The sequence below is a fragment of the Taurulus bubalis genome (genome assembly GCF_910589615.1).
Source record: "Taurulus bubalis genome assembly, chromosome: 4".
NCBI lineage: Eukaryota > Metazoa > Chordata > Actinopteri > Perciformes > Cottidae > Taurulus > Taurulus bubalis.
This window is the reverse complement of record NC_136592.1, coordinates 21,893,544-21,919,377: the sequence shown is the minus strand read 5'-3', so window position 1 is coordinate 21,919,377 and position 25,834 is coordinate 21,893,544. Positions and strand designations below refer to the sequence as shown.

Here is a 25,834-nt window from a genome sequence, read left to right as displayed (position 1 = left end):
TGCTATACAGTTAGAGAAAAACAAAAATAAACCAATTAATGAAATTGGGAAATATAAAAAAAATATTTTTTAAAGATTTCCTATCATTTGAACACTCATACTTCAACATATACAAGACACCTAAGTTACTCTGGAAAGAAAAAAATAATAATACACTTTTTGTTTAAATAGTTAAACACACATAAGTCATTTTCTGTAATCACTCTCAATTAAATTTAAATACTGCCATTGAAGCCCTTGCTTCACAATAAAGTGGACTCAGTGTCACAAAATCAAACATAGTTAACTGACAATGATATGCTGTACAAATTCTCAAGAATAAAACTAACATATATGTATATATATATATATATATATATATATATATATATATATATATATATATATATATATATATATATATAATGTATTATAATAATAATAATGTATTATAAGGATAACTCCATAAAAAACATAGGTCATTTCAGATGCAAAAAAAGCCACACGAGGGATAACAACAGAAAATGTCTATTCTGAGTATCCTATTGCGTAATTATCTTGCATGCATTGTACATGATATGTAATACAAAAGGGATCACCTCATTTGAGGGTATGATAAAATTAATAAAGGAGACATCAACAGCACATTAAAAATGTGTACACCTTTGTGGTGGTTTTTCGTCATTATTCGTCATCCTGAAATCTCCTCGCAAGACTGAATAAGGCATGCTTAAGACAGCCATTATGTTCTTTTTGTTGCCAGTGTTATGCTGATATTGTTTCTCATAAAATGAGACAAGATTTGCTTTTCTCGAAACTGCCCGGAGCTCTATCCACCTCTGATACCTTCATGTTGTCAAAAATGCAGTTTAGCCATTTTGTCTGTGAAGAGAAAATCAAGAGAAGGCGTGACCATGGATAATCCTCACAGTGAGTTCTATATTTAGCCCACATCCCCTACAACAGTGTCTTACTTGAGTAAATTGCTTATTTTGTATTCCTCTGGCGAATGTTTTTGTCCTTGTGGTTGTTTGTGGAATTTGTTTTCCTACGGAAAGAAAACGAGTTATGATTTAGTGACCTACAGGTAATTCAGCGATTCAAATCCCAGTATTTCTGTACAGATCATATATGTAGAAATAGGAATATTTATTTACTTACGTTGGTACGACTGGTTCATCATCTTTGACATGAGAAGAGAGCAAGACAAAAAGCAGAACAAAGAAGCAAAATATGAGAAAAGCAAAATATCCGTGTTGCATGTTTCAGCACAATTACTGCAAAATATATGTACTTTATTTTCATATAAATCCACTTTCAGAAACCTGAAATCTACGAGAGATTACAAAATCCTTAAAGGAACAAATACTGTGCGATGAAAGCACTGATTGCTTTGAATACTTGAATACTAGTGTGGCAGAGTCGTGCACTGGTGGGAAGCTCTGACATCACAGGCATGGGAGTCAGCTGCTGAACAAGCCTCAGAAGGAAAGCACTAAGCAGCAGACACAGAATTTAGGAGGCTCTTGCATTAAAAAAGGTTTTCGGTCACTAAAAGCTGCTAATGGCTGTGACATTTGTAGTATAAGGGCCGAAATGTGAAAAATGAAAACATTCTGGTATGGTCTCTTAAATAACCACATCTTTAACGCCAAGTATTTAAAACATAACCTTGTATGCTCTCTGAATCCATGGGGTCCCTGTTTATTTCAAACTAAGCATATGTGTAGGAGGGTTACAGATGGCTCATTTAAAGCCATCTTTTAATTACACTCAGCAATTTCAGAGTGATTTTGAAAGAGCCGAGTATGGCATAATGTTCAGACCTAGACTGCAGACACATGGGTACATGGGTGTACATGGGTGTGACATTGTGACTGACTTGGCATAAAAACATGAATCCCTGCATCAATTATCTGCAGTGCACAGTGGATAATATCTCTTTACGCAGCATTAATTCCGTTCAGATTGCCACCATGCAATTTAGAAAAATACATATTTTAAGTAGAAATGTTGTCAATTGGACTACAAAATGAAATTCTCTGATTCTCACTCATCACACAGCAGTGCAATACATAACAAACAGTGCAATGTAACAGTAAGAAACACTGCAGGAAGAGGAACTTGTGAACATTGTTGCATTGAGTGACAAGTTAGTTAAAACAAAAAACACAGCCTTGAGGGTCGACAAGATGGTTGGTGTATGACATACAGATGGAAATGTGACAACAGGGAAGTAACCAGTTACAGTGAGATATTTTCCATGCAATTAAAAGTCGGAGATACTCAGCATTAGCAGCATTCCAAGGCAGTAATATGGAGCAGATTATGGCAGTTATAATGTTAGACAAAACACATGGTTCTGTGATCACTTGGAGGAGGAACCGTTTTCACACCTCACACCACGAAAGCTATGTTTACTATAATGCCTTTGCAAGCACACAACAAATAACAGGTTTCTACTGTGCGAGATTGACGGTTGAACATTGCTAATCATTGTAGTGCGTTCACTTATTTTTGTGTAAGTTATTCAAGTTTTTTTGCATGATTTGTTTGGATTTAGCAAATCATCACACAGCAAAATTTGTAATTTTAGCAACTGGTTTTGAAACACAGAGTAGAAATGTCAGCCTCTGCCTCAGAGCCCTCGGCTTTGGAGTATAACAGTGTTCAAACACAGCAAAGCCATCAAGAGACCAGGATTCATAATGCACGCAGACAGGGGCCAAAACCCCTGGGAATCCAGGATGCTAAAAGGAGATTTTAGAGAGGCTGTGCATCGTGAGCTTGGGGGTCCTCATTCCTGATTTGAATGACATAAACATGGCAAATATAATCCACCTTAATCGCTTCATTTTTCTGGTAGATAAAACCAAACTAGAGGGCATGCAAAGTGCTTACTTGAGCTATGTTGTTCGTGTTTGTGCATGTAATCATACATATTGTAGTAAACATTTGTTTTCTTCTAATGATCTGGTTTAAAAGTATATTAACAGGTCACAAACAGATAATGTTATATGATAAACTAATGTAATTTGATTGGAGATGAGGAATTAGTATAGATGCAGTTAAACCACCATAGTGTCTTATTGGTTCGGTACAGAAATACATTCTACATTAAATTATGGACAGTGATTAATAATATATTTCCAACTTTAGAAATGGGTTCCAGTAGCTTTTATAAACTGATCTACAGCACTTAGTAAAAATACATAATTTGTTCATATGTTCATATTATGTAATTGCAACTGATATTTATATTCATTAATGGTTAATAAGTGGATTTTGATTATGAAGCATTAATTTAAACTATTTTTAACCACATTAAATGGCACATTGTAAGTCAGTCACCCTAAGCCATTCTGTGTGATTGCCTAAAGTGTAGATGTGTGGAGTTAAGAGGAAGAGAATGGAGCATCACACCTGATGAACACTTCAAGACATTGTCGTCGCAAAGAAGTTCATTTATTTAATATTCCTCACACAATTGATTAAATAAATCTTGTTTTGTTTAAACTACAATTACAATTTGAGACAACTCCCACGGTAGGTAAATACAAAGCGAGATGTACCCTGAAGCTGAATTCTGCAGTAGAGTCTAGAGTGATTCATATTAGTTGAGGTTTTGTATGTAGCTTGTGTTCATGTTTTATTCCAAAATGAAAAGAAGACAAAGCCACATGAGTAGAGGTCAAACACAACCTGTGGTGACTGGAAACGCCTCTGGGCTTTCCAGACATTTTCATCTTGTCACATTCTTATCGTGTGGTTTTGTCTGCTTCCTGGAGCTCACGGGCCATTGCTTTGGTAAAATGGAAAAGCTGATCTTATGCAGGGAAATCTAGACCAAAAACAACATTAGGTAGAATAAATGCACAAATTGGTTATGTATGTTGACAGAATCAACCAAATCCATAATTCATTATTTTTCCTTCCTGTGTTTACTTTTGAATTATTTGGCCACGTTAGTGTCTTTGATATTTTGGCATAATGTTCAGACCCAGACTGCAGACACTTGGATGTAACCTCACTTATAATACAGTAAGGGAACTATGAGGTGTGTGTTGTGTTCCAACAGCCAAGTAGCGCCGTAATGCTAAAGTGTTTTCTTTTATTCTATAGATTACATTGCATCCTGTTTAAGAGAACTACACATTTACGTATGAATAACAGTAAAGTACCTATTGAATTAATACTTTACAGCCTTAATATTTCTAGGCTAGATGTGTCTACATGCCCATCTACAGTGTGTAAAAAAAGATGAAAAAAGTTGTGGGTTTTTGTTTTAAGTCTTAGGTCGTCATCATCATGTTATCATAAACATAGAAGGGGGTAATCAGCAAGCAGGGGACACAGCTAACCTAAATATGCGTGGCACTGAAAAAAGGCATGCAGGCAGTTTGGATTTGAATGTGGAAAAGTACAATTTAATTTTGAGGAATGTTCTTTTTTTTGTGAACACAGTCAAAGTGGATCCCTTTAGCTTCTAGTCCCACACCTGAAGGTGTATGCTTTAATTGTTTTTCACTTCTTTCAGGCACATGATTAGGTTGGGCTGTAACATTAAGACTGCTATAATACTAGTACAGGCAAGCATTTTTAAAAACAAAAATATTTGTATGTTTATTAAAAAAATTGTGCTCGGGCTTTTAATATCAATATTATGGCTTTTTGAAGATTTAATCCATGTAAAACATTTGACTATCTCCTGTGGAAACATGTCGGATCTTAAGGGTTCAACCTAATTTCCTAAAGGGAAATGAAGACACATGTTCGTTACACAATAAATGAAATACACTTTATACTGTATTCAAATGTCAGCAAAGATCTTAATGTTTTGGATGGACTGTAGGCTCGTAAGAACATACACATTGACGAAAATCTCCAAAACCATGCAGGATATCTCACTTACCACCCGTTTAGATTAAGTTGCCATTTGGAAAGAAAGTGAAGGGGAAAAGAATAGTAACCAATTAAGTTACATAAGACGGACTGATATGTGTTATAGCTACAGGCTGATAACCTCACGTTTATGAACACTGGTACACTGCTATCAACATGGAAACACGTGCCGTTACCATTAGCATTTAGCACTGCACATAGATAGCCAAACCCTTGGAAACGTGTGCCGTGTGCCCTCTGTTGTATACGTATGTACCTATGTAGATTTATAAATTATTCATATGCATCTTATATGTGGCTTATACATGACGATGTTCTCCTTTTCTCCTGTCGCCACATCGCTCGAGAAGCAAGCCCTCTGATAGACAGTTTGCCACTACAGATCTCCTCTGAGAGCAGATGCAACCTTGTGATTCTTGCATCTTTTAACATCTCAGTAGCTTAAAATCGAATGGGCTCCTCTTTTGATGACATTAAACCTTACAGCCATTGTTATTTTGGAAAAGAGAGTTACTCTGTGATTTATTGTACTAATTTCTTATCGTATAGTTCAAAGCAAATCTTTAATGATCGACCATAATTCAAACTTAGCCTTTATCTGCGTTTCAGGGCTGTATGTACAGTAATGTATTTATAAAATATTGCATTTCCTTAAAAGCAAAGATCAGACACCAGACAAATTTAAACTTGAACCTCTCAAAAGTTTCAAATTGGAATGCTGTAAATTGACCCCAAATAATGTCATATCTACTTTCATATTTTCATCGTTTACTTATTAGTGCTTACTGCTTATAACAGAGGAAAAGTCTTACTTACCATCAATAATATCGTCCGGCCTCTTGCGTTTCTCGTACACAACGATGATGACTACTAGGATGATAATTTCTGCGAGCACACCCAGGAAAGGCCAAAGCGGTGCCAGGTTGCTGCGCACCCGAAGTATAGTGGTCTCAGCAGTGTTTCCTATCATGTTAGTAGCATTGCATTGGTATATTCCAGGATCACTGTTTATATCCAGGTGCAGTATGTTGAGCTCCGTGTAGTTGTCTCTGATGGTGATGAAGAAGCGCCCAGTGGAGTTGTCAATGTCCTGGAACACAGTGACCATTTCTCAAAGTTGATTACATTGAAAATGTAAAGAAAAAAAGCTTAATTTGGAGAAGATATATGCCATGCTCTCTATTGTACCTAAATAGCTGCCTCTCTGTCTCCATTTTAAAATGCATATACTGTATATATACAGTAGGCCTATATGTATATATTATATATGAATGTGCATATACCGTGGATGATGTTCCGTTCATTTTACGCCATGTCCAGGTGGGATGTGGGTAACCAACAGACTTGCAGTAAAGCATTGCATTTTCCCCCTCGTTCTTATTTTCACTTCGCTTGTGGCCAGTGACATCAGGTTTTGCTGGAAAGGTAAAATAAATAAATAAAATGGATCATTAGCTGAGTTGGCAGAAGCAAGACATTCAAAGGCATGTTTTAACTCCTACCAGATGGCATGAATAAGGAAAACATGATTGGCTGTTCTGGCTATGGTAATGATTTGTGTTATTCAGATGTCTATTTAAGAGAGAAGAAGTGTAATTAAGAGACTATATAACAATATTGATACAATGAAGCAGCTTATTTGTTTTAGTAGTTGATACCTGATAAGTTTAAAAGGAGACACCCTGGGCATTTTGCTTCCATAAAATCTGTTTATTCAGTCTAGTGGAAAGAAATCCTCCAAAATACACATGTAGGTGTTCTATCTAGTTGAAACTGTAGATGTATCCTACATTCACTAATTGATAGCATTATATAATGCCTCATATGCATCTTTAAACCTACAATTACAGAAAACTTGTATTGCAAAAAGATAATTTCATGGTAATTTCATGGCATTTAGTTTCATGGTGACATTTATAAGTCATTTATTTATGTATATATTTAGTATCCCCCTTAATCACCTGGGGTGTTTCCCCTTAAAATATAGACAAAAATAATCCATTATGACTTTTAAGCATATCAGAAAGATAGATGAAAGAAACCATATTTTTTAAACTAAATTGAGTCTAGTAGAACAGGGGTTTGCTCAGGAGTAGGGCTGGACTACAATTATTCATTTAAAAAAAGGATAATCTTGAGTGTACAGTTATTGAGTTAACACGTACACCCAACCACAAAACCTCAGCAAGGGAGAATATCACTCTGGTTGAGATAAAAGCATTTCAATACAATTCATAATGAGGTCAGGGAAGAGAGGGATCAGTATGATATGAGCGGTTCCAGATGTTCCCATTCAGAATAATTCCACTATGAATCCCACAAAAGAGATTTTGAGCCAAAGGAAAACGGTGTAAATTAACTCTGATTAATGAATTAAACTGGTGATAAAAATGCAACACAAAGGTTAGAAATTAAATAAATGCCGGCATATGTCATAAAGCGCTGCAACAGATGCCAAGTCAAATTGAACCATCAATAGAACACAGTATTTCCCAAAGGTGAGACACAGACTCTCCCTGTAACTCTGCATAGTATCAGGAAGATAGCTGTTCCTGCTTTTCCACTAATCCTCAAAATTACAATAATTCCTTCCATGCAATTAAGCAGGATAAGAGAGAGGCCTGGAGTGAGCATTTTTCAGCTGCGCATAGATAATAGAGCAGGAGGGGTCTGAGCTCTTTGGTGACATCACCCCACTCTAATTATGGTGCACACGTGCCCACTGAGCAGGGGCGTGGCCAAGCTCATTTGTGCCTTATCCTGACTGTATTATCACGGTGACAGACAGCATAGAGACCGCCCTCAGAGTGGTGCTAAAAAAGGCAGAAAACCTCCATTTCACACTGCTGACTACATTTACAGTGATTATCAATCTGTGTGTGCTAGACAGAGATAAAGTGGCGTATGAATGTGAGAAGGGCGTGTGAGGAGAAGCAAGGTCAGAGCTGTCAGAAAGAATAGGAACAAAAATGGATCAGATGGATCAGATGTTAAAAAGACATCCAATCGAATCCTTCTTTCTATATTTTGTTTTGATTTTGATGATTTAAGTCAAATTGTGTAAACTTGGACCGTCAATATTGGTTTTCTGGGTGAAAATGTGAATTTGTCGGCACAACGTACTCAACATTTAACAAACTTTGAGAAAAATTAGGTACTAAATATGTATCTGTGGTAAGCTTAGTATCACAGACAATAAACTCCACTACTGCCACAGAGATGGCTGGGACCGGATTCAGAGCCTTAATCCTACAACATCACAGAACCCTCCATCTGTTGCCTCTGAGCTGAGTCCTGCAAGAATGATCGTGCCAAGGACACTGTAGGCGAGGGATCTCAGTGAACTGCTGCCAGAAGCGCAGTGCAAAGCTGGCTAGCAGAACAGTGGGCTTGCTACCTGGGTCACACACGATCTCAAACACCTCTAGCAAATCACAAGAGTATTTAAGAAGTGAAGAAAATGCTTTGTTTAGAGCCAGTACCGGCTCTAAAATCGTACGATATTTTAATGTGTTTTAAGACATCCATGGCCTATTTAAAGGGCATGCATCATCAGTTTAGTTTAGGAAATGACTTTTTCCTCCAGGGGACAGACATCAAGTCAGAGGCCTAAAGCTCAGTGATGGCGAGAACACTTCAGTTTGAATGCCGATGAGTCCCATCATCTCACAATCCAGTGAAGGCAGAACACACACGGTCATCACCCATGTTATGCAATCAGGCAGCGCTCGAAGACAGCCGCGGAATAAGAGCCAGGGCATGTTCAGTATGCACTATAGCTATGCCGTGGCAAATTGGCTTAAGCATTACACACAGGCAAGCTTCTCTTGAACAGGGTTTCTCTTGCCCTTTCTCAAAAAATATTCCTTATTCAAGTTGATGGCTTTGCTGTCAGCTTGAATGAAACCCACAGTAGTTCCTTGACTAGGTTTTTTTTCTTTCTCTTACATCGACTGTCCCAGTTAACTTTCTGTACTTTTACCTTAAAGTAATTAGCTAACCTTAAACCGTCAGTTTAATTCAGTGTTCATAAGTGTATAACTGCCTTTATTATGGATGCCTCCTAGTGGGCTTGGTGTTTGCAGGCTTTGGTCCGCATACGCAGTGCCTGTCCATTTTGCTATACTGTCTTCTCAGTGAAAGCCAAGAGTGACAACAGCCCCAGGATTGCCTCGTCATCACCACTGCACAGGATGAATTCAAATCTTTGTCGACATGAACCGTTTTCACACTGCTTTGGATGGTTGGCGTTTGCGGGACACTGTTATCTCTCCATCTCTCAGTAGAAAACCACAGATGATGAGGGGAAAGCTAAATCTACAACCAGGGCTTTTTTCAGAATTTGAATACATCGTGAAGTAAATCAATTGTCAGACATTGGCATTTTCTGTGATATTTGTGTCACGCATGTGTGAAAGGTTGTGTGTTAAAAGAAATCTTACCTTTTACTTCGATTGTAGCATTTGCATTCGGTGCCATAGCAAATGTGTAAACGCACATGTATTCCCCGGAATCATCTGCCCGCGACTTAACGATTCTACAACAAAATGCAAAACACAAACTGATTCAATAACTTTCATTTACCAGTCACTTACTCTGTAAGTAGTCAAGTTATTTAAGTAAACTAACCTCAGTTGAACTATAGTAATTAGTTTGGACTAAACGCTTAAGGGGCCGACAAAGCTACAGGAGATAACGTGTTGGCATACGAAGCAGCAGCTCTGGATTTTACAGGGAAGGGCACTACAGGCATTTTAGCTGTAATCCTCAGAGAATTGCTGATGTAATGTGACAAGGAAGTGACCAATTGGTCTCATCTTGTGCCTAGGGAGAGTCTGATATGTCTACGGGGGCGGCGGTAGCTTTGTACTCCAGTGATTATACTGTGTGACAGCAGGAACTAACAACTAGTTGCTACTTAAGGTTATGGTAGTTTCTGTGTCATCAAATGCATAGGTAAATATCGACAATTGGCTTAAAGTAGTGATATACTGGAATTTTCTTAAATATAAATAAATAAAACAGGTGACAAAGTCAGGAGTTACTTAAACATTGATATCAAACAATAGCGTCCTGGAGATTTAAAAAGATGTTCATAATAAAGAACGCAACCCTCTAGCAAAGCATTTTCCATCAAACATTAGAAAAATATGTCTTTATAAATTGCCTCAGTAACGGCTTGAAGATGACATGCGTATATTCAAACTTTTACGAGTTGTTGTCTCTCCCATGTTTATAGGGAAAAATGTGCCTGACATGCACATTGGCGGCTTATTGTATGTGGTCTGACCCATTTACAAGCAAATATTGACAGTTATCTAAACAGAACATCAAACTCGAGTCACTGTTTCTGAAAATGTGAGTAACACTCTTATTTTGAACTTAGATCCAATCAGTGTGCTGTTTTTTTTTCTCAGCAAGGTCATGCTTTCCAACATTTCCTCACAAGACTTTCTCCAGACCCCCACTGTTTGAGATTGGACGATGCAAGACTACCTCAGCATTGTTTTATTTTTAACTTGCAAAGCCACTTCCATTTTACATAAAACATTTAGATACATTGTAGGTACATTCTCATTCCATTGCTGGGAGCACTTTCTGTCCCAAAATCTGTCCTACCTACTTACTCCATAGAGGCAAAGCTGTTTGTCACCTGTATGCTGTGTTCCTCAGCTCTGTCCGTGTGTTCTTGATTTCCTGTCCATTCTTCACCCAGAAGCTCTCCTTGTGGGGCGTGTGGGCAGTGGTGAGGTTACACTGCAGGGAGATGTGTTTGATTGGGTTGTCCGCTGACAGGATGGTCTGATCAGAGGCATTGATCTTTGGTTCTGGAAGACAGAGACAGTCAAACCTTATCACAGAAGTGAGGCTCAACACAGTTCAAATGTTTCCCTCACATGATGTAGTAGCTGCAGGGTGTATGCTGTTTTTATATGATCTGTGTAGGAGGGTGTCAATGTAGTGAAGACAAAAGTGCACACAACAAATAAACAAAAGAAATAATGCGAACATGAAACAGCTGTAAAGCCTTATATCCAATATGTATCTTTAGAAAATAAGTGATTAAGCAGTATTTCTGGATGGATCTACATTATGAGGATAGGAGAAACTGCCAACAAAACGTCTCTCTAATATTGAGAAAAACAAAAATTCAAAACATTTTAGGGCTGGAAGATATGGTCAAAATCTTCCATCACGATATATGTCAACGATTTATATCTTTATGAACTTGTTTTCTAGTTGTTTATTAAATAAATAGTCTATATGAAACAAACACAGGCGCATGTTTTGTATACGTGTGAATTAAGTACTTAGTCGAGTATTTTCTCATTGAATTAAGAACTTTAGTGCAAAATGACCATAACAGTTTCAAGTAAAATAATAGAGAAACTATTTGCAGCTATACACTTTTTTTGCAATGTACATGCATGCACATAAATACAGAGTAATCCGATTAAGACAATAGTTTGATTTAACTGAATTTGATCAGATTTACTGAGAAATTGTAGTTGGTATGTGCTTGTTATTATCAGTTTAGACGACTTTATCGTGTATCACAATATCTCGATAAATTGTCAATTCCATTGAAAGACGATAAATTATCTTATTGAATTATCGGCCAGCCTTGAATCAAATATTAATTTGACTGATTATACCTATCTCTAGTAAGAGCACTGTACTGATAGATGCTTTTTTTAATCCTCTTAATGTACAATCACAAAGTCAGATAGCAGATATACCGTAGCTGATAACTGCAGTCAGTTTTATGTTTCATTTTAACAGAGGAATCTGGATGGACTCTCCAAGATGGCTGATCCTAAGCTTGCATGTAAATGTCCTCAGAATATAGATGTGATAAATAAAGCCATATACATGGAGATCTGAGCTGCAGATATATACACTGAACAGTTCTTTGACATTTTACGTTACGGCTGAATGACTACCTACATTACTTCACCCTCTAAATTTCTAAGCACACTGGTTGCTAAACAATACCAGGGTCCATTTCTCAAGGACGTTCAGGGAAGCAGGAGGTGTCATCTGAGAGCGAGGCGCCCTTTGCTCTGCCTTGAGTAGTGAGCAGGAAGCCTCCTCTGCTCTGCCCCTCCTCCTCCTTCTCCTCCTCCTCCTCCTCCAGGGCGGGCCAACCATGGCAACGATGGAGCCCCCGAGGGGAGGAGCAGAGAGGAGAAGCATCATAATCCTACTACCGGCTGCTGCTGCTGCAAGGCCACACTAGCAAGGCATTGGGGAGGAGAGGAGAAGGACGGGCTACTGAAACCTGCAAGTATCTTCTATTAGCATGCATGGCACCTTCTTTTAGCATTGCTGCATAGTGAATAGCTGAGGGGATATCGCTTCCCTCCCCCCTTACATGTCTCTCCCCCCTCCAAGCAGAACCAAATGTACTATAAATAGTATCTTTGAGACATGCATACACACACAAGATGAGGTACATAAATTAACATTTAGCAAACACGGCACAGTGGTCCACCACAGGCAATTTTACCAGAAGGTTGTTTGTAGGGTACCTTGTCAGAACTTAAAATGTGGTAACAGTTGGATAATGTATCGCCATATCAGAATGTAACGAAACATAATATGTTGCTCCAAATAAGTCAAGATGTAGTGAAACGTGATGCTCTCTCCTCTTGTTGGTACTGAAATGCAGCGCTAAATTTAGATCGATATTGTATCCGATTAACTGACAGATTGATAAATAGATTTGATTGAATATCAAGTAGAGCTTTATTCTGTTACATTTTGCCAAGATGTATTAGATCTATTAAACGGAATAGCAGTGACATAGAAACCAACTTGGCAGAGTCTATATTTAGGGGAGCATTACATCATTGTAAAAAGAGGCAAAGCGATACTGTAGCACATTACAATGCAAAAGGTGGAGTGCCAGAGAGATGTCCCAGTAGCTGTGTCCCAGTAACTGTGCTGGCACAGAGAGAATAGTGGGCCTCCTGAGCACGTGGTTGAGCTAAATGGTTTGAACCCATGCTCATAAGGATATGCAATTTTCAATGCATTCTTGTGTCTAATTTACAGCTGTGTTCAGCCTGAATGCATATGGGCCACGGGGAATTCCAAATATGAAAAGCTTTTCACGCTTTTCACGCCCAGAAACCTCGAAAAAACATTCCTGCACCACAATCTACTCCTCTGATGTCTATTTGTATGATCAGTTACATTGCTAACAGAAATTTCACCAAAATACAGCTAAATTAATTACTTTAATGGGAATTTCAGATTTCTTTAAGGCTGATGAAAAGCCAGTGCGACACTGAAGAACTGTATTTAGCCATATTGAGGTGTAACGTGACCAACAATGATGCAAGAGTGGTTCGAGAAGTTTCCACAGACGTTTTGAAAACTGGCCATCGCTGGAATCAGTTGTATTTTACATGAATACACGAATTAAAGCTGGAAACAGCTGGTGTTCTTTGGGGGATATGCTTATTTGTTGCCTTGCAAGGAGTTAGATGAGAAGAACAATCAACTCTCAAGACATTGAAGTGGTTCTCATTCAAAAACAGCACATTTCCAAAAAATGTCAAACTATTCTTTTAATAAGAAAACTACATTTTCTTTGAGAGTTTCATACTCAAATGATAATTTGGGTATCACTTTGAGCACATTTAGAAAGTAATTTAAATGTTAAAAAGATGTATCTTCAGTATATTATCCATACTATGTCACAAGAACTGATATTTTGGTATCATTACCTTGTCGAACACGTGACAGTAACTTACTCAGATTCCTATTTTTGTAATGGGAATGAATTACTACATACATACACTGATTCTGGGTGCATTGATTAAGAGGGATTAACATTCACAAACTAAATCAAACAAACGGCCACAACAAGACAATCTGACTTTGGCATGTTACCCCAGCTACAAACTATAAATTCAGATCAACAAGCTATTATTAGCCTGTTATGTACATGTAATAACTTGCATGATATTACATGCATGTAACGGACATTTACTCCTCAGTAATGACAGAATATATTTAGTAAGGACTTGAATTGCAGGTTAACGGCTGCTCTCCTTTGCACATCCTATAATAGTTTAAATTACATTAGCCCCTATACCTTATCAAATAGTGCTCACACAGAAATACAAATTTGTCAGTCCAATCAGAGGAGCCAGCAAGGATCAAACACCTCTAAGCTCCTCAGAGAGCTTCACTATGACGAACAACATTCCACATGTCCCTGTGCTCCACTGGGCAGAGTACTGAAGCATGTACAGATTAGAAAGATCCAGCAGAAATTCAGTTTGTTTAAATGTTTGTGTGCATAGAGCAGAGGGTTAAAGGATATAATGTCATTACTGATTCACAGTCACACACTTAATGGCTGAGAAGGCACAAGGTTACACAGCGCTCAGAGACTGTTTTGTAAAAGTGAAATCTCTGCCACATCTGAACGAGAACTGAGACACTCAAGGCCCTCACGTGGTCTGATCCTTTATTGGATTACCACACACAAATTATTTGAAAGCAGAAAATGTTTGCTTTTATCAGGAAAGAGTTGACAGCAGGAATCACTCTTTTACACCTTAACGGATCTCTCCTTGTGTCTTCTTACAGACCCATTTACACTGTGCCCAGAGTAAGAAAGCCGAATCAAAAGCACCATTACTTCAAAGCACCACTAGATTTCCGCTGCATTTAGCAGGGCAGGGCTTTGGAGTAAATAAAACAATCCACGTAACACAGGAGACACAACATAATGTTAAGGGAATTAGTATCACAAATAAATCCAGGAACAGGATATGGGTGAAATTAGGATACAGAGAAAAAGATAATGATCAGAATCTTGTAAAAGGACACACAAGACAGCAAGAACAAAGGTTTGGTTGTGGGAGGAAAGACAGAAATGTAGATAGAGACTGGGTCAAGTTCCTGGGTTTGTGGTTCTTTACAACAAGATGCTCAAGGAATTTTGAGGAAGACAGGGAGTTTAGTAGAGAACATAAATATTTACCAAAACAAATGAGTTGAAAACAGAACACAAAAGGCAACCACTCATATAAGGGATTTAGACTACTTTTTTCTACCAACGATTGTCAAAAAGCAACCTAAAAAAAAGAAAATGAATAAATAACATTAGTGGTATTTGTTTTGTTGTTGTCTGGCCAGTGAGCGCTGTGTTGAGGGTGGGCTCTTGAGAGGTTTGTACGAGGTTTGTGATTGGGACAGGGAATTTGAAGTTTGTTCATCATCTAGGTACTAAAGGACATAGACCACTCACTCTGTAGCACCAAAATGGTGGCCTGGGCGCGGATCCAGGTGGAGGCAGGGTTTTGTCGGAGGTCATTGCGCTTGGGGTCGTTGCTGGCCCGGCACTCATAGGTCCCAGAGTCCTCCAGTGTGAGACGCGTGATGCCGAGCACACTGACCCCATTGGCGCCGTAGGCCGTGTTGATGGATACCCGCCGCTTACGGGCTCCTTCCCACAGCTGCTTGAAGGAGTCAGCTCGGTTGATCTCGGCATACCACCACTGGATCTCCGGTGTGGGGTTGCCGACCACGTCGCAGTACAGCTCAAAGGTGTCCCCTGTAAGCTTAGTCTCAGACATTGGCGACTTCACAAACCCAGCTGGAGAGGAAAAGTGTATCGGGATGGCAAGGAAGGAAAGGGTAGAAGAAGTAGGAAGGTGCAGAAAGGCCAAGGGATGGAGAAGGAAATCAAATAAGATCAGAGTACATACAAACAAAAGAGTTGATGATTAAAGGCAAATAAAAAAGAAGCAAGCATCAAATCATCGATAGAAGAAAAAATTAAAGTTTAATGATTAGCAGTCCGTTCAGCGTCAGGGTTCCTTGGCCCACTAAGGCCGTACAACTGTCAGACCAAGTCATAGCCACCCAGTCCGAAGTCAATACCAGCAAATAGTGCTGGTTTCCTTTCCTTTTCTCTTTTATTCTGTCTCTCTCTATTTGCACATTCTCGCTGAGTTTAATTGGTCGCCTTAAAGGTTTTTTGTCAGACAGCCTTCTCAAGTAAGTGACCAATCACCCTTTCTACCCTCCCTGTGTGGCAACAATCAGTGGCACTACTCCTACTTGACCCCATTGAGAAACACTGACAAGGGTACCACAAGTTTTTCATTGCAGAATAAAAACACTGCATAGAAAATCACATAATTTGTCAAAATCATTGACTTAGAAAATGTTCACCTTGAGCTTTAAGTCTCACTGACACCACTCTGTCACAGGAAGAAATGCCACTTATGAGTTATTAGACCTGCTGAAATTAAGACATATACAATTAAGTGTATTCCTGGGTAGAGTGAGCATTGTCAGTCGTAAAACTAGCAGGTTTTAGCCTCCACCAAAGATGTTGGAACGTTTGTCAGTTTGAAGGTACCCCTCAATACAATCTTGACATTTTGGCAACAGGCAATGGGACAAGTTTTTAATTTGTGGTTGGGAAAATACCATAACACAGCCATTAACAAAGCAGTCACTCCATTTTGGAAATACTATATTGTATATATGCTTGTATGAGTTTGTTTGATTTCTTTCATTTATATGTTGATATTCAACAGTGTCTCATAAGCCATCAATCCATGTTCTACACCCGTTTGTTCTGTTCAGGGTCACTGGAGTGCTGGAGTCTATCCCAGCAGCACACATGGGTAGGTAGGGTACACCCTGGACATGTCCCCAGTCTGTTACGGGTCTAATGCATTCAGACGGACAAACACATTCACACTCATATTCACACCCACAGGCAATTTAGAGTCACCGTTTCACATAACGTGCATGTCATTGGACTGTGGGAGGAAGCCAGAGTTCCTGAAGGAAACCCATGCAATTATTGTCTATTCTAGCATCTTAAATGACCCTGGGTTTTTAGAAAGGGAAATGCTCACATCAGTTTTAAAGGTCTGCATTTTGTGTTGTCATACAAATATTTTACTTCCTTAATGCAATCACATATACTGATGCCAATGTTCATGGTTTACCTTTGTTTCTCAGAGCTTGACATGCCTATTAAAATAAATTCACAGAAATTGTCACAAATAGATGTAACTGTATGTATGTATAAACCTAATCTCTTCATCCATATCAGCTTCTGCTAGTAACGCCAGAAATTAGGTCAGCCAGCTCTCATTTTGGATAAGCTGGACTTTAAGAGCAGGTTTTCAAAAGTCATTTATGGTCACAGTAGAAAAGGAGAGTTAGGATAAAACCACACACAGCTGACTTGTGCTCTTCAAGCTAAATTGACTTCATATAAGGTGGAAACTGAATATGCAGGTGGCATTTCATCTTATACAGTGTTGTACAAATAGCCCCCATTTTTCCTAATAACTTTACAGCCTTGTGGAACAGGAAACCCATTTAAAATATAAAATGCAGTGGAATTAAAAAGAAAACAGGATCCATAAGCATTATTACTACAACTGTGAGTGTACCATGCTGTGCCTGTTCCTGATTCATGACCCTGTTTCACATCAGTAGTTAGCCCAACAGTACACTGTCAGCTTTAATGAACCTCATCTAATGACAAATCACCTGGACCAGAGACACTGTTCTCTGCCGCCCCTTGCAGACCTCTCAGCTGTAAACCACGAGTGCTTGAATAAAAAAATAAAAGAAGACAGTGCCTTAACTCTGCCCTGAATTGTAGTAGAGGAAATGGGAACAAAGAGCCTGTGGTCTCTCGGGTGTTAGACTGTGTGTTGCGTCTAAATACTACTGCTTACAGGCCCTCCCAGATCTGTCTGCCCTGCTCAAAGTAATGTATCATAAGCACATGAACAGATAAGCCTGTGGAAGCCTGATGAAGGAGTGTAAACAACTACATCCAGCTCTCCCCCACAACAAAGCCAGTTATATTTAATTTAAAGGAAAGAAGATACATACCATTAGAGGGTTTACAGTACATTGTTCTCTGTGCACTGTACTCAAAAAGGCTGTCAGAGTACAGCCACATGACTTCACATACTTAATAATACAAGGATTTTAGTTTGTGCCATGGTGGCAAGTCTTCTGCTTAACACCAGTTTGTGACTCACATGAAGATTAATTAGATGATAAGAAAGAAAGAGAGGATAATTTTGCAAATAAATCTAATAATAAATGCAGTATTCCTGCAAGAGATGTGTCTGAGGATATCTGGCGCTTATAACTTGTGTTTCCGTGTGCGATGCCTAGAGATATGCAGAGTAATTAGCATTTGTTTCTTTTCTCTGGAAACATCTGGGCCCATCATGCTCACCCCATAATCCCAGAGGGTGAATCCAAGCCTATCCACCTACACTGTTAAAGCAATATTTCAGTTTGACAGAACATTTACTATGGCATTCTTTACTATGAGTACGGTTATGACAGTAAATAGGCTCGGCACATGGCACAGATAACTAATGTCAGCCGTGCATAAGTGCTCATAATCACAGCATAGTATCTGCTTTAAAATAAGTGATGAATGTCCTCCAAGGTGATGGCAAATTTAATCGGAAAAAGGAACAGATGACTTCATTTAAATTCAGGCTGAGGGAGGCTGTGTGGAGAAATAGCCACAGAACAAACTACAGACGACACTCTGCCAATGAGCAGGCCGATTGTGGTGTTGTTTAAACAACGAACTTAAACTGGCAGAGAAAACAAGACACTAAGCAGCCAGCCGGTTCTCATAAATTTCAAAGGCTTGCTGAAAACAAGCTGGATGCAAGACACTTTGTGAACTTGGGCAACACGACAAAGCCGTTGCACAGTTAATGTACACGTGTACGTGCAAATTAAAACAGCAGACAACAAGCTCTCAAACACATAGATTGACAAAGGATATAATAAAATAGCAAAATAAGTGAATGCCGGTAGTATTAGTTCTCATTAGAGAAACAGACCTAGCTGTGGTGGGGGGTTCTCTCTGCTCAGTGTCACAGAGCAAATTAAGGGGTGTTACACCACTAAATGCAGCATTCTCAAAATTATATTAGGGGTCAGTTGAAACCTATGTTAGTGCAAGAAGAGACATTGTGTTTTTTCTCTATTTTACTTCACAATGAGGCCAACATCTCCAATGTAATGTGTCCAGAGGTGTGTTTGGTATGGTGGCTGGTATGCAATCAGACCAAGAAGGTCAAACATTTACATGATGCAGCAGATGAAATCATTTAACACAAAAAAATTAAATCCCTCGCAGTGCTGTGTCTGACTTAACTCCATCGAGACATGTGCATGATAGAATCCCAAAATAACCTGTAGTTTTCTGTGACAAGCTCTGTCTTCGGCTGTGTGGAAGTCACAGTCATTACAGCCTACATACTCCACTGATGTAGGTAGAGAGGAGAGCTCCCCTGAGGACTGACAGCCAGCCACACACCACCACCATGCAGGCGGAGAGTGAGTGAGTCAGCTTTCTTCCTATAAGCAGAGGCAGCCAGTAGGACCTCCCTCCCCCCAAGGGCCACTAAACTGGTTATGTGTGTGCTAGTAGCCAGTTGGTGTGTGTTTGGGTTAGAGTGCATCTTTGTTGTACCTGCATGGTACTGTGACAGATATGTGCATGACTCACAATATCATGTAGTTCTGACGGTCATCTATACTTTAATATCTTTCACTCACTGTTGTTAGATGAAGGAATTGAGCAGTTGTATATTTTACGACATATAGTGCAGTATATACAAGTCCCACAAACTCATGTTTGTCCATCCTAGTCAAGTGACAGATTTTGGTGAAATGTAAAGACCAACCATATCCAGAGAGGTGTTTCAGTTATTCTTGATGATTTTTGGCCGAAGCTATCCTGGGAATGTGTCAAGGTCACCAGTCACTTACTCTGCCCTAATAGAGGCCACAAAACAAATAAGGAGAGTCAGGGAGTTGTCATTCAAGGACGGTTTGCATGCACTCACAGTTCTACGAAAATGTTACATTAGGCCTACGTGAGAACACTGGTGTGAATTTATTATGATTGTCTATAGATCAGCCACAATATCTTCATATTTTGTTAAAATACTTTTGTATGGAGTCAGCCTTATTATGTTTTCATGAAACTGACTGCATTCTCTATCGGTGGTTAATTCCAAACTCTGGCCCTTATAGAGTGCTACATAACACAACTTTAGGAAAGGTCACAGACTAGGGGGTTTGAATATTGTATTGAAATAAAGTTAGGAGAGAAGTCCTTGGTTTACCCATTTGTTGATCATAATGTTAAATGTGCACAATGTTATCATTTTGTATGTGTCAATAAGTTAAACATTTATCAAGCTAAAGGGCTATATGTGGTGGTTTTGCATTTTATACCTAATTAACTACGAGTCAGGTGCACTGCACATGACTGCCAGCCATTTACATAAATACTACAATATTTACACTGAGTTTTAGAGGCATTTCCTATAAGCTAAATGTCACGTACACTGAGACATGGTTGCTGTTTGGCAGCTGAAACATACACTGCGTTTCAAATGGCATACTTTTTACCTTTACGACATACTGCAGCTGCCCTTACAAAGTACTATCGCATGGAGTATGTATTCAATTGGGACAAACCACTTCATACATTGCACCTTAAACTTTGACACTCTCGCTCATTTATCTACTGAGCAGACGACTGTGGGTCAGAATAGTCAGAAAAGCATGCTGGCTTGCAAGCTGCAAAATGTGAACAGATGCAGGAGGACATCCTGATATTTTTGGCATACTGTATTTGATATAATATGCATTGGGATATAGTACATCTTTATTGGCTTACTAAATAGTACACTTTAGAAACACATATACACTGCTTGCAACTGAATTACCAAAATCACTTTATGAATACATTGAATTCAATTGAATGAATAAATTGTTCTAATGTTTACTATGATGAAGTACATGTGTCTATATTTGCTCAGATTGATGTAAAACAATGTATGCTTGGACAGTGGGTAATTGCTAAATAGTAATAGCAGCAGCACTAATGTCATAGTTTTTGTTTAGTAAACCGATTCATGCTAAACACCCAGTATAAGTCCTAAAAGGCCATTTTCTATCCCTACATTCAAATGTAGTTATGTCAACATTGGCATCTTATGCAGGAAGAATGCTATTGAATGTGTCGAAGTCATGTAATAGGAAGTTTACACTATTCATATAAGAACTTCAAAAAGAGTTTGGAATATACACTTTGAAGGTGTGATATGGGGTGTGCAGCTAAATTAGTGTCAGAGAGGCTGTGATGATGTAAAGTCTTGAACACACTGATGACGTGAGTGGTTACAGCTTTCCTCGCTGACTTCACCACACCACTGAAATACAGCAGATACCTCGTTTGATGTCACTGCATTGAAGCAACGTGACAAAATATTGCCATTACTTGCCAAGCTGAATTTCCAGAAAAAGGAAGGCGCTGGGCCGACTTTCTCCATTTTGGTGGTAATACTTGAGTCTGTCATTCAGATCACAGAAGAGAGGCAACAGTTTAATGAGATTTAAATCCCTATAACCCCTGTGCTGGGTAGAAATGCTCTAATCCCATCCTCTAATCACAACCAGCGAGCACTTCCTATTTCTCTTTCAGAGGTCAAAACAAGGGAATTCAAATGATTTGATGTTAAAACCAAGACACGCTGAGACAGGTGCATCATGGGACACTGATTCTCATCATCAAAGTAACAAAATAATACTAAAATTAGAAGAGCTGCACCTTCAGGAGAGTCTCCCCCACTACTAGTTGTTCTGTTGCATTAATGCTGTTCCTAAATCACCTATATACTTCCACATATTACTATTTGTTAACTTAAATGAGCCTGGTATTCTGAACCTCAGTTGACATCTTATTCTGCTGGCTCACTAACTAAAATATTCAGGCGGATGGGAAAAATCAGGCCAGGTGTAAGTGAAAGTAACCTCTTTGAGTATTCTGTCTCTGAGCTGCCCTTGGGCAGCACACTTAACTGCTGGCTTTTACGGCAGAACGAGGCTGTGGCTAAATTGGGGAACTTCCAGCTGTGAATGTGTGTAATGTATGAATGTGAAGCAAGGTGGTGCTGAAAGAAACAGCATGCATGATCAGCAAAATCCTTCCCTTTAAAAATCATTATTGAGGAAAAAAAAGAAACACTGCTCACCTTACAGTTGCACATCTAAATATCTGCAGTAAGTTTGATACTGTTTGATGCTGCTGATCAGTTCGGTCCATATCAGATTTCACAGTGGGCAGGCGTGACTCAGTATAAGAGCTGGCTTGAGTTCTACAGCATATTTTCCAGACTTACAAATGTGCCTTTGTCCAGCGCTTAGACAGAAACATGATAATGGACAAGCTGCTGCATCATATACATCTATTGATTGAATGGTATGTAGCTGTGAAATGCTTATCTGAAAATACATTGTTGGCCTTAAAAGAATTAGAGGGCCACTTATTGACAAGAAAAAACGTCATTGCAGTGTATATTGCAATTTATGTGGGTATAGCTTTCTCTACATCGTGCCTTTATACGTTCTGTAACCTTAACAAGAACCAATGTTTGTGGTTGTGTTTAACTGCTAACAGTTAAATGGCAGAAAACAAATATAAATAGTTCATTTTTAACATAGAAGTAATCATATCAGTGTGTAATGCTAAAGGTTGTCTTCATGGTCTTGCCATCATCTGCGTGTTTTGATTCACACAGGATAATCAACAACAAAGTTGGCAGCAGGAGCAGGCTACATGCTTCGTGGGGGGAACTTATATAAGACACAAAAGCACTTCCTCAGGTCGGCCCCAGCCACCTTCTCAACAGCCTCTATTTTCTTTGCATAAAGATCACATCATCTTTCAGCTTAAATCGTTGACAGCCTTTAGAAGGCTGTGCAGCTGTGCACAAGGAGGCCGTCCATTAAGAGTTAATGAATTCACTTTCACAAAAGGACCTTAAAGCCACAGTTCTCCGTGCTGTGTCTCTGTGGTAAAAATAGAAACGAGGCAGAATGGACGGATGCTATTTACAGTCCTCCAAATATCTGTCGCAGGAACTGGCCACCTATAGTAGGCCTACTTTTCTCTGAACATGAGGGAATAATGGCATGAATTCCTCCAGCTTCCGAGATACAGTGATTACATCTCATGTGCTTATAATTATTATTATCCCCCACGCTGCTGCCTGAACTCTCTGCAAAATCACAGGAAAATCTAGGATTGCGTAAGAGGCCGTGCCATGCACCTATTAACTTTAATCTGAACTGTGAGAGAGAAATTAAATGGCTTTTGAATGCATGCGATGAGAGGAAATATCAGAGTATTACCAACAGTGTTAAACACCAACTGCAGCCTCTTACTGTGCTGACACCTGTGATGAATGCTGGGTCTATTTACTGAAACATGAAATGCCTGTAGATTAGCTATGACTTCAGGATTTCTACATTAAACAGACTAAGCACCCACACATGTAGTGCTGTGGTGGCACCAGCCTGTCTCCCACTGACCCCTGGTTTCTGTGGTGTGACCTGCGCCTCAGTGAGTGGGCACTAACACTGGGCAAAGACCACATGAAGTGTTTGGAATGCTTTTGCTTAAGCTTTGTCAAACAATGGAGGGCTTATTGGGTATTTGATTTTCCAGATAGCAAGATCAGAGAACACCTCACTGAGCGTGCACACACTTCAAGCACCTCAGAGAAATTAACAAAGAAGAAAGAAAATAATTCAGGGGGATAATATTTTGTTATATAACTGCTGTGATATTTCAGTTTCTTTGGCTCCTCACAAGATGAAGACGGAGGTTGTTTCTGTGCTTTCTTGTAAAATTATCTAGATTTTACTTATTGTGCTTTGTTTCATTTTTGCATATTGTGTTTTTCTACAAAAACAGCACAAACGGGTCCAATGTTTTACACTTAGTTTATTTGTTTAGACATAAATATTCGGGAATATTTCCCATTTCAAATATTAGAGCAATAAATCCATAAAAGGTAGGACAGCGCTAGAGTGAGGTTTTACACCACCTTCTCATCACAATACATGTCTTATTAAGTCTTGCATAGTGGGTTTGCGATTATCCCACAGAAAAGACAAAGTCGACATTAAGCATTAACATTTGAAATCCCTGCCTCATTTTTCTCTGAAAAAGGGATTATATCATGTCAATGATATTGATTTGTCAACACACGTGTCTTGACACGTGGGTATTGAAGCTTCTTAAATTATTTTAATACAGGAAGTGATTGTTCCATTTGTATATCAAAGCGCCAGCATCTTCACAATCATGTCAGGGTTGCTCAAGGGACCCATTGATGTTCTTTTAAAAATGGAAGAAAACAAATAAAGATTCCACTTTCATCTCATGAGTGGCTGCTGATTTGTGTGCCCCTCTGGGTGATGTGATTCAACACACTCTGAAGTCAGGACATGCTGTGTCATATAGGGCAGCCTGGAACACCCCAACAGCATGGTACTGACATGTACCTAAACCAAATCATGTCATACTTATTATGATTAATGCACGGTGAACTTTTGAAAATAAAGTTCCAAACAAGCCTCTTCTTTTCCCTTTCATTGTTTGTTCCCTGTCTTCAAATATTTGGAAACAACTGGCGCTCAAACTTGATAATCCTTTAACTAAATAAGGCTGTTGTTTGTGTATGCGTGTCGTATTGCAATAAAGCACAGACAGAATCGGTTGGGCTGGAGAGAAAGATCAACTTAAGCTAGCATGACAGGAAATGTGGTATAACAGGGGGTATTTGTGTCATTTAAAAAGATGCATAGGCCCAATAACTGTGATCAAGAAGGGCTCGGTATTTACTGTCGGCCTACACACTCTGGGCTTAGGCACAAGTCTTAAGCCTGTGTTGGGTGTTGATAATATGTTACTAGCTCAGCAGCCATAGCAGTTTAGTCTTGCTTGACACACTCTGCTACCCAACCCCCTTTGACCATACACACTGCACACTGGCAGCCTGAGGCTACTACTACCATTTGTGTCATTATTCAGAACTTATTCCAAGATGGTACATACCTCAGCTTTGTTCACAGCAACACTACTTAACGTCAGTTCGAAAACACATTCGAAAACATATTCAATTGGTTTTCCCTCTCACAGACACACACATACAGTACAGCCTGCTCAGTCAGTTGACAGTAAATAACCTTGCAAAAAAATAAATGAAACAAAATGTCACAAAGTCAGTTTTCTTGCTGGTTCATTCGTTTAGAGTTCCGTTTGGTTGTCAGTAATGTAATCACATGTGCTGGCGTCTAACTCTGGCCTTGTCGGGATGCGTGGGACTATAGTAGTGGCGTTAACGCAGTCATTCTCCAAATCCTCTTTAGAAACATTTCGTCCTCACGCAAGTCAAGTCACTTTCCCTCAACGCGTTGTTTACAATGGTGGTCACACCTGCTTTCTTACCGCTTTGAGCCGAGATGAAAGGCAGCATCAAGTTGCCCAGAATGAGGACCACCGCCAGCATCACTGCGTTAGGATGCATCGCTGGGGCTCGAGGAGAGAACCAGGGTCTCGGTCGGACGAATGTGGGAGGAGAGATCGTGTATTAATCACAAGATCTAGAGAGATGGGCCCAGCATAGCACCGAGTTATTTTAAAATAGCCTTCCGAGGATGATTTAATAAATAAAAAAATGTTTGAAGAAATGTCTCCCCGATTCAAAGACCTTGTTGAGGACAGCAATGGGTAAAAGGTCCGGGACGAGGCCAGCGGCTCAGGGATGCCGATGTGCGGCCATAGGCGGTGAAGAAAGCACCGTCGGATTGCAGAGGAGAGGTCTTTGGCTGTCAGGGAGATTGTCCACAGCGTAGTTCTGAAGATTCAAAGATGCGCAGACCGATGCGCATTTGCGCACTCACGGTCACGGTTCGCTGATTTAAATGAAAGTAGTGCAGAAATCATTCCCGACGGGAGGTGATGTCTCCGAAACATAAGTCTGTTCCAAAAAGAGGAACAGATGCTGGTAGGATATCCAACGGCAGAAACGACAAGCTGCGCGTGCCCTAT

General features: G+C 39.3%; 1 protein-coding gene across 1 annotated transcript; it reads right to left on the bottom strand.

Annotated features, from left to right (window-relative positions):
* Positions 1-436: 436 nt before the first annotated feature.
* On the bottom strand, positions 437-25,310 carry LOC306735736 (neuroplastin-like; the record flags this gene model as incomplete). The annotated part of the gene is made up of 9 exons (XM_079217274.1): positions 437-861; positions 954-1,027; positions 1,141-1,162; positions 5,698-5,971; positions 6,165-6,298; positions 9,324-9,418; positions 10,535-10,709; positions 15,152-15,499; positions 25,232-25,310. 8 exons carry the CDS (start codon positions 25,308-25,310, stop codon positions 967-969), a joined length of 1,188 nt encoding a protein of 395 aa, XP_079073400.1. The 3' UTR covers positions 437-861; positions 954-966.
* Positions 25,311-25,834: the final 524 nt, after the last annotated feature.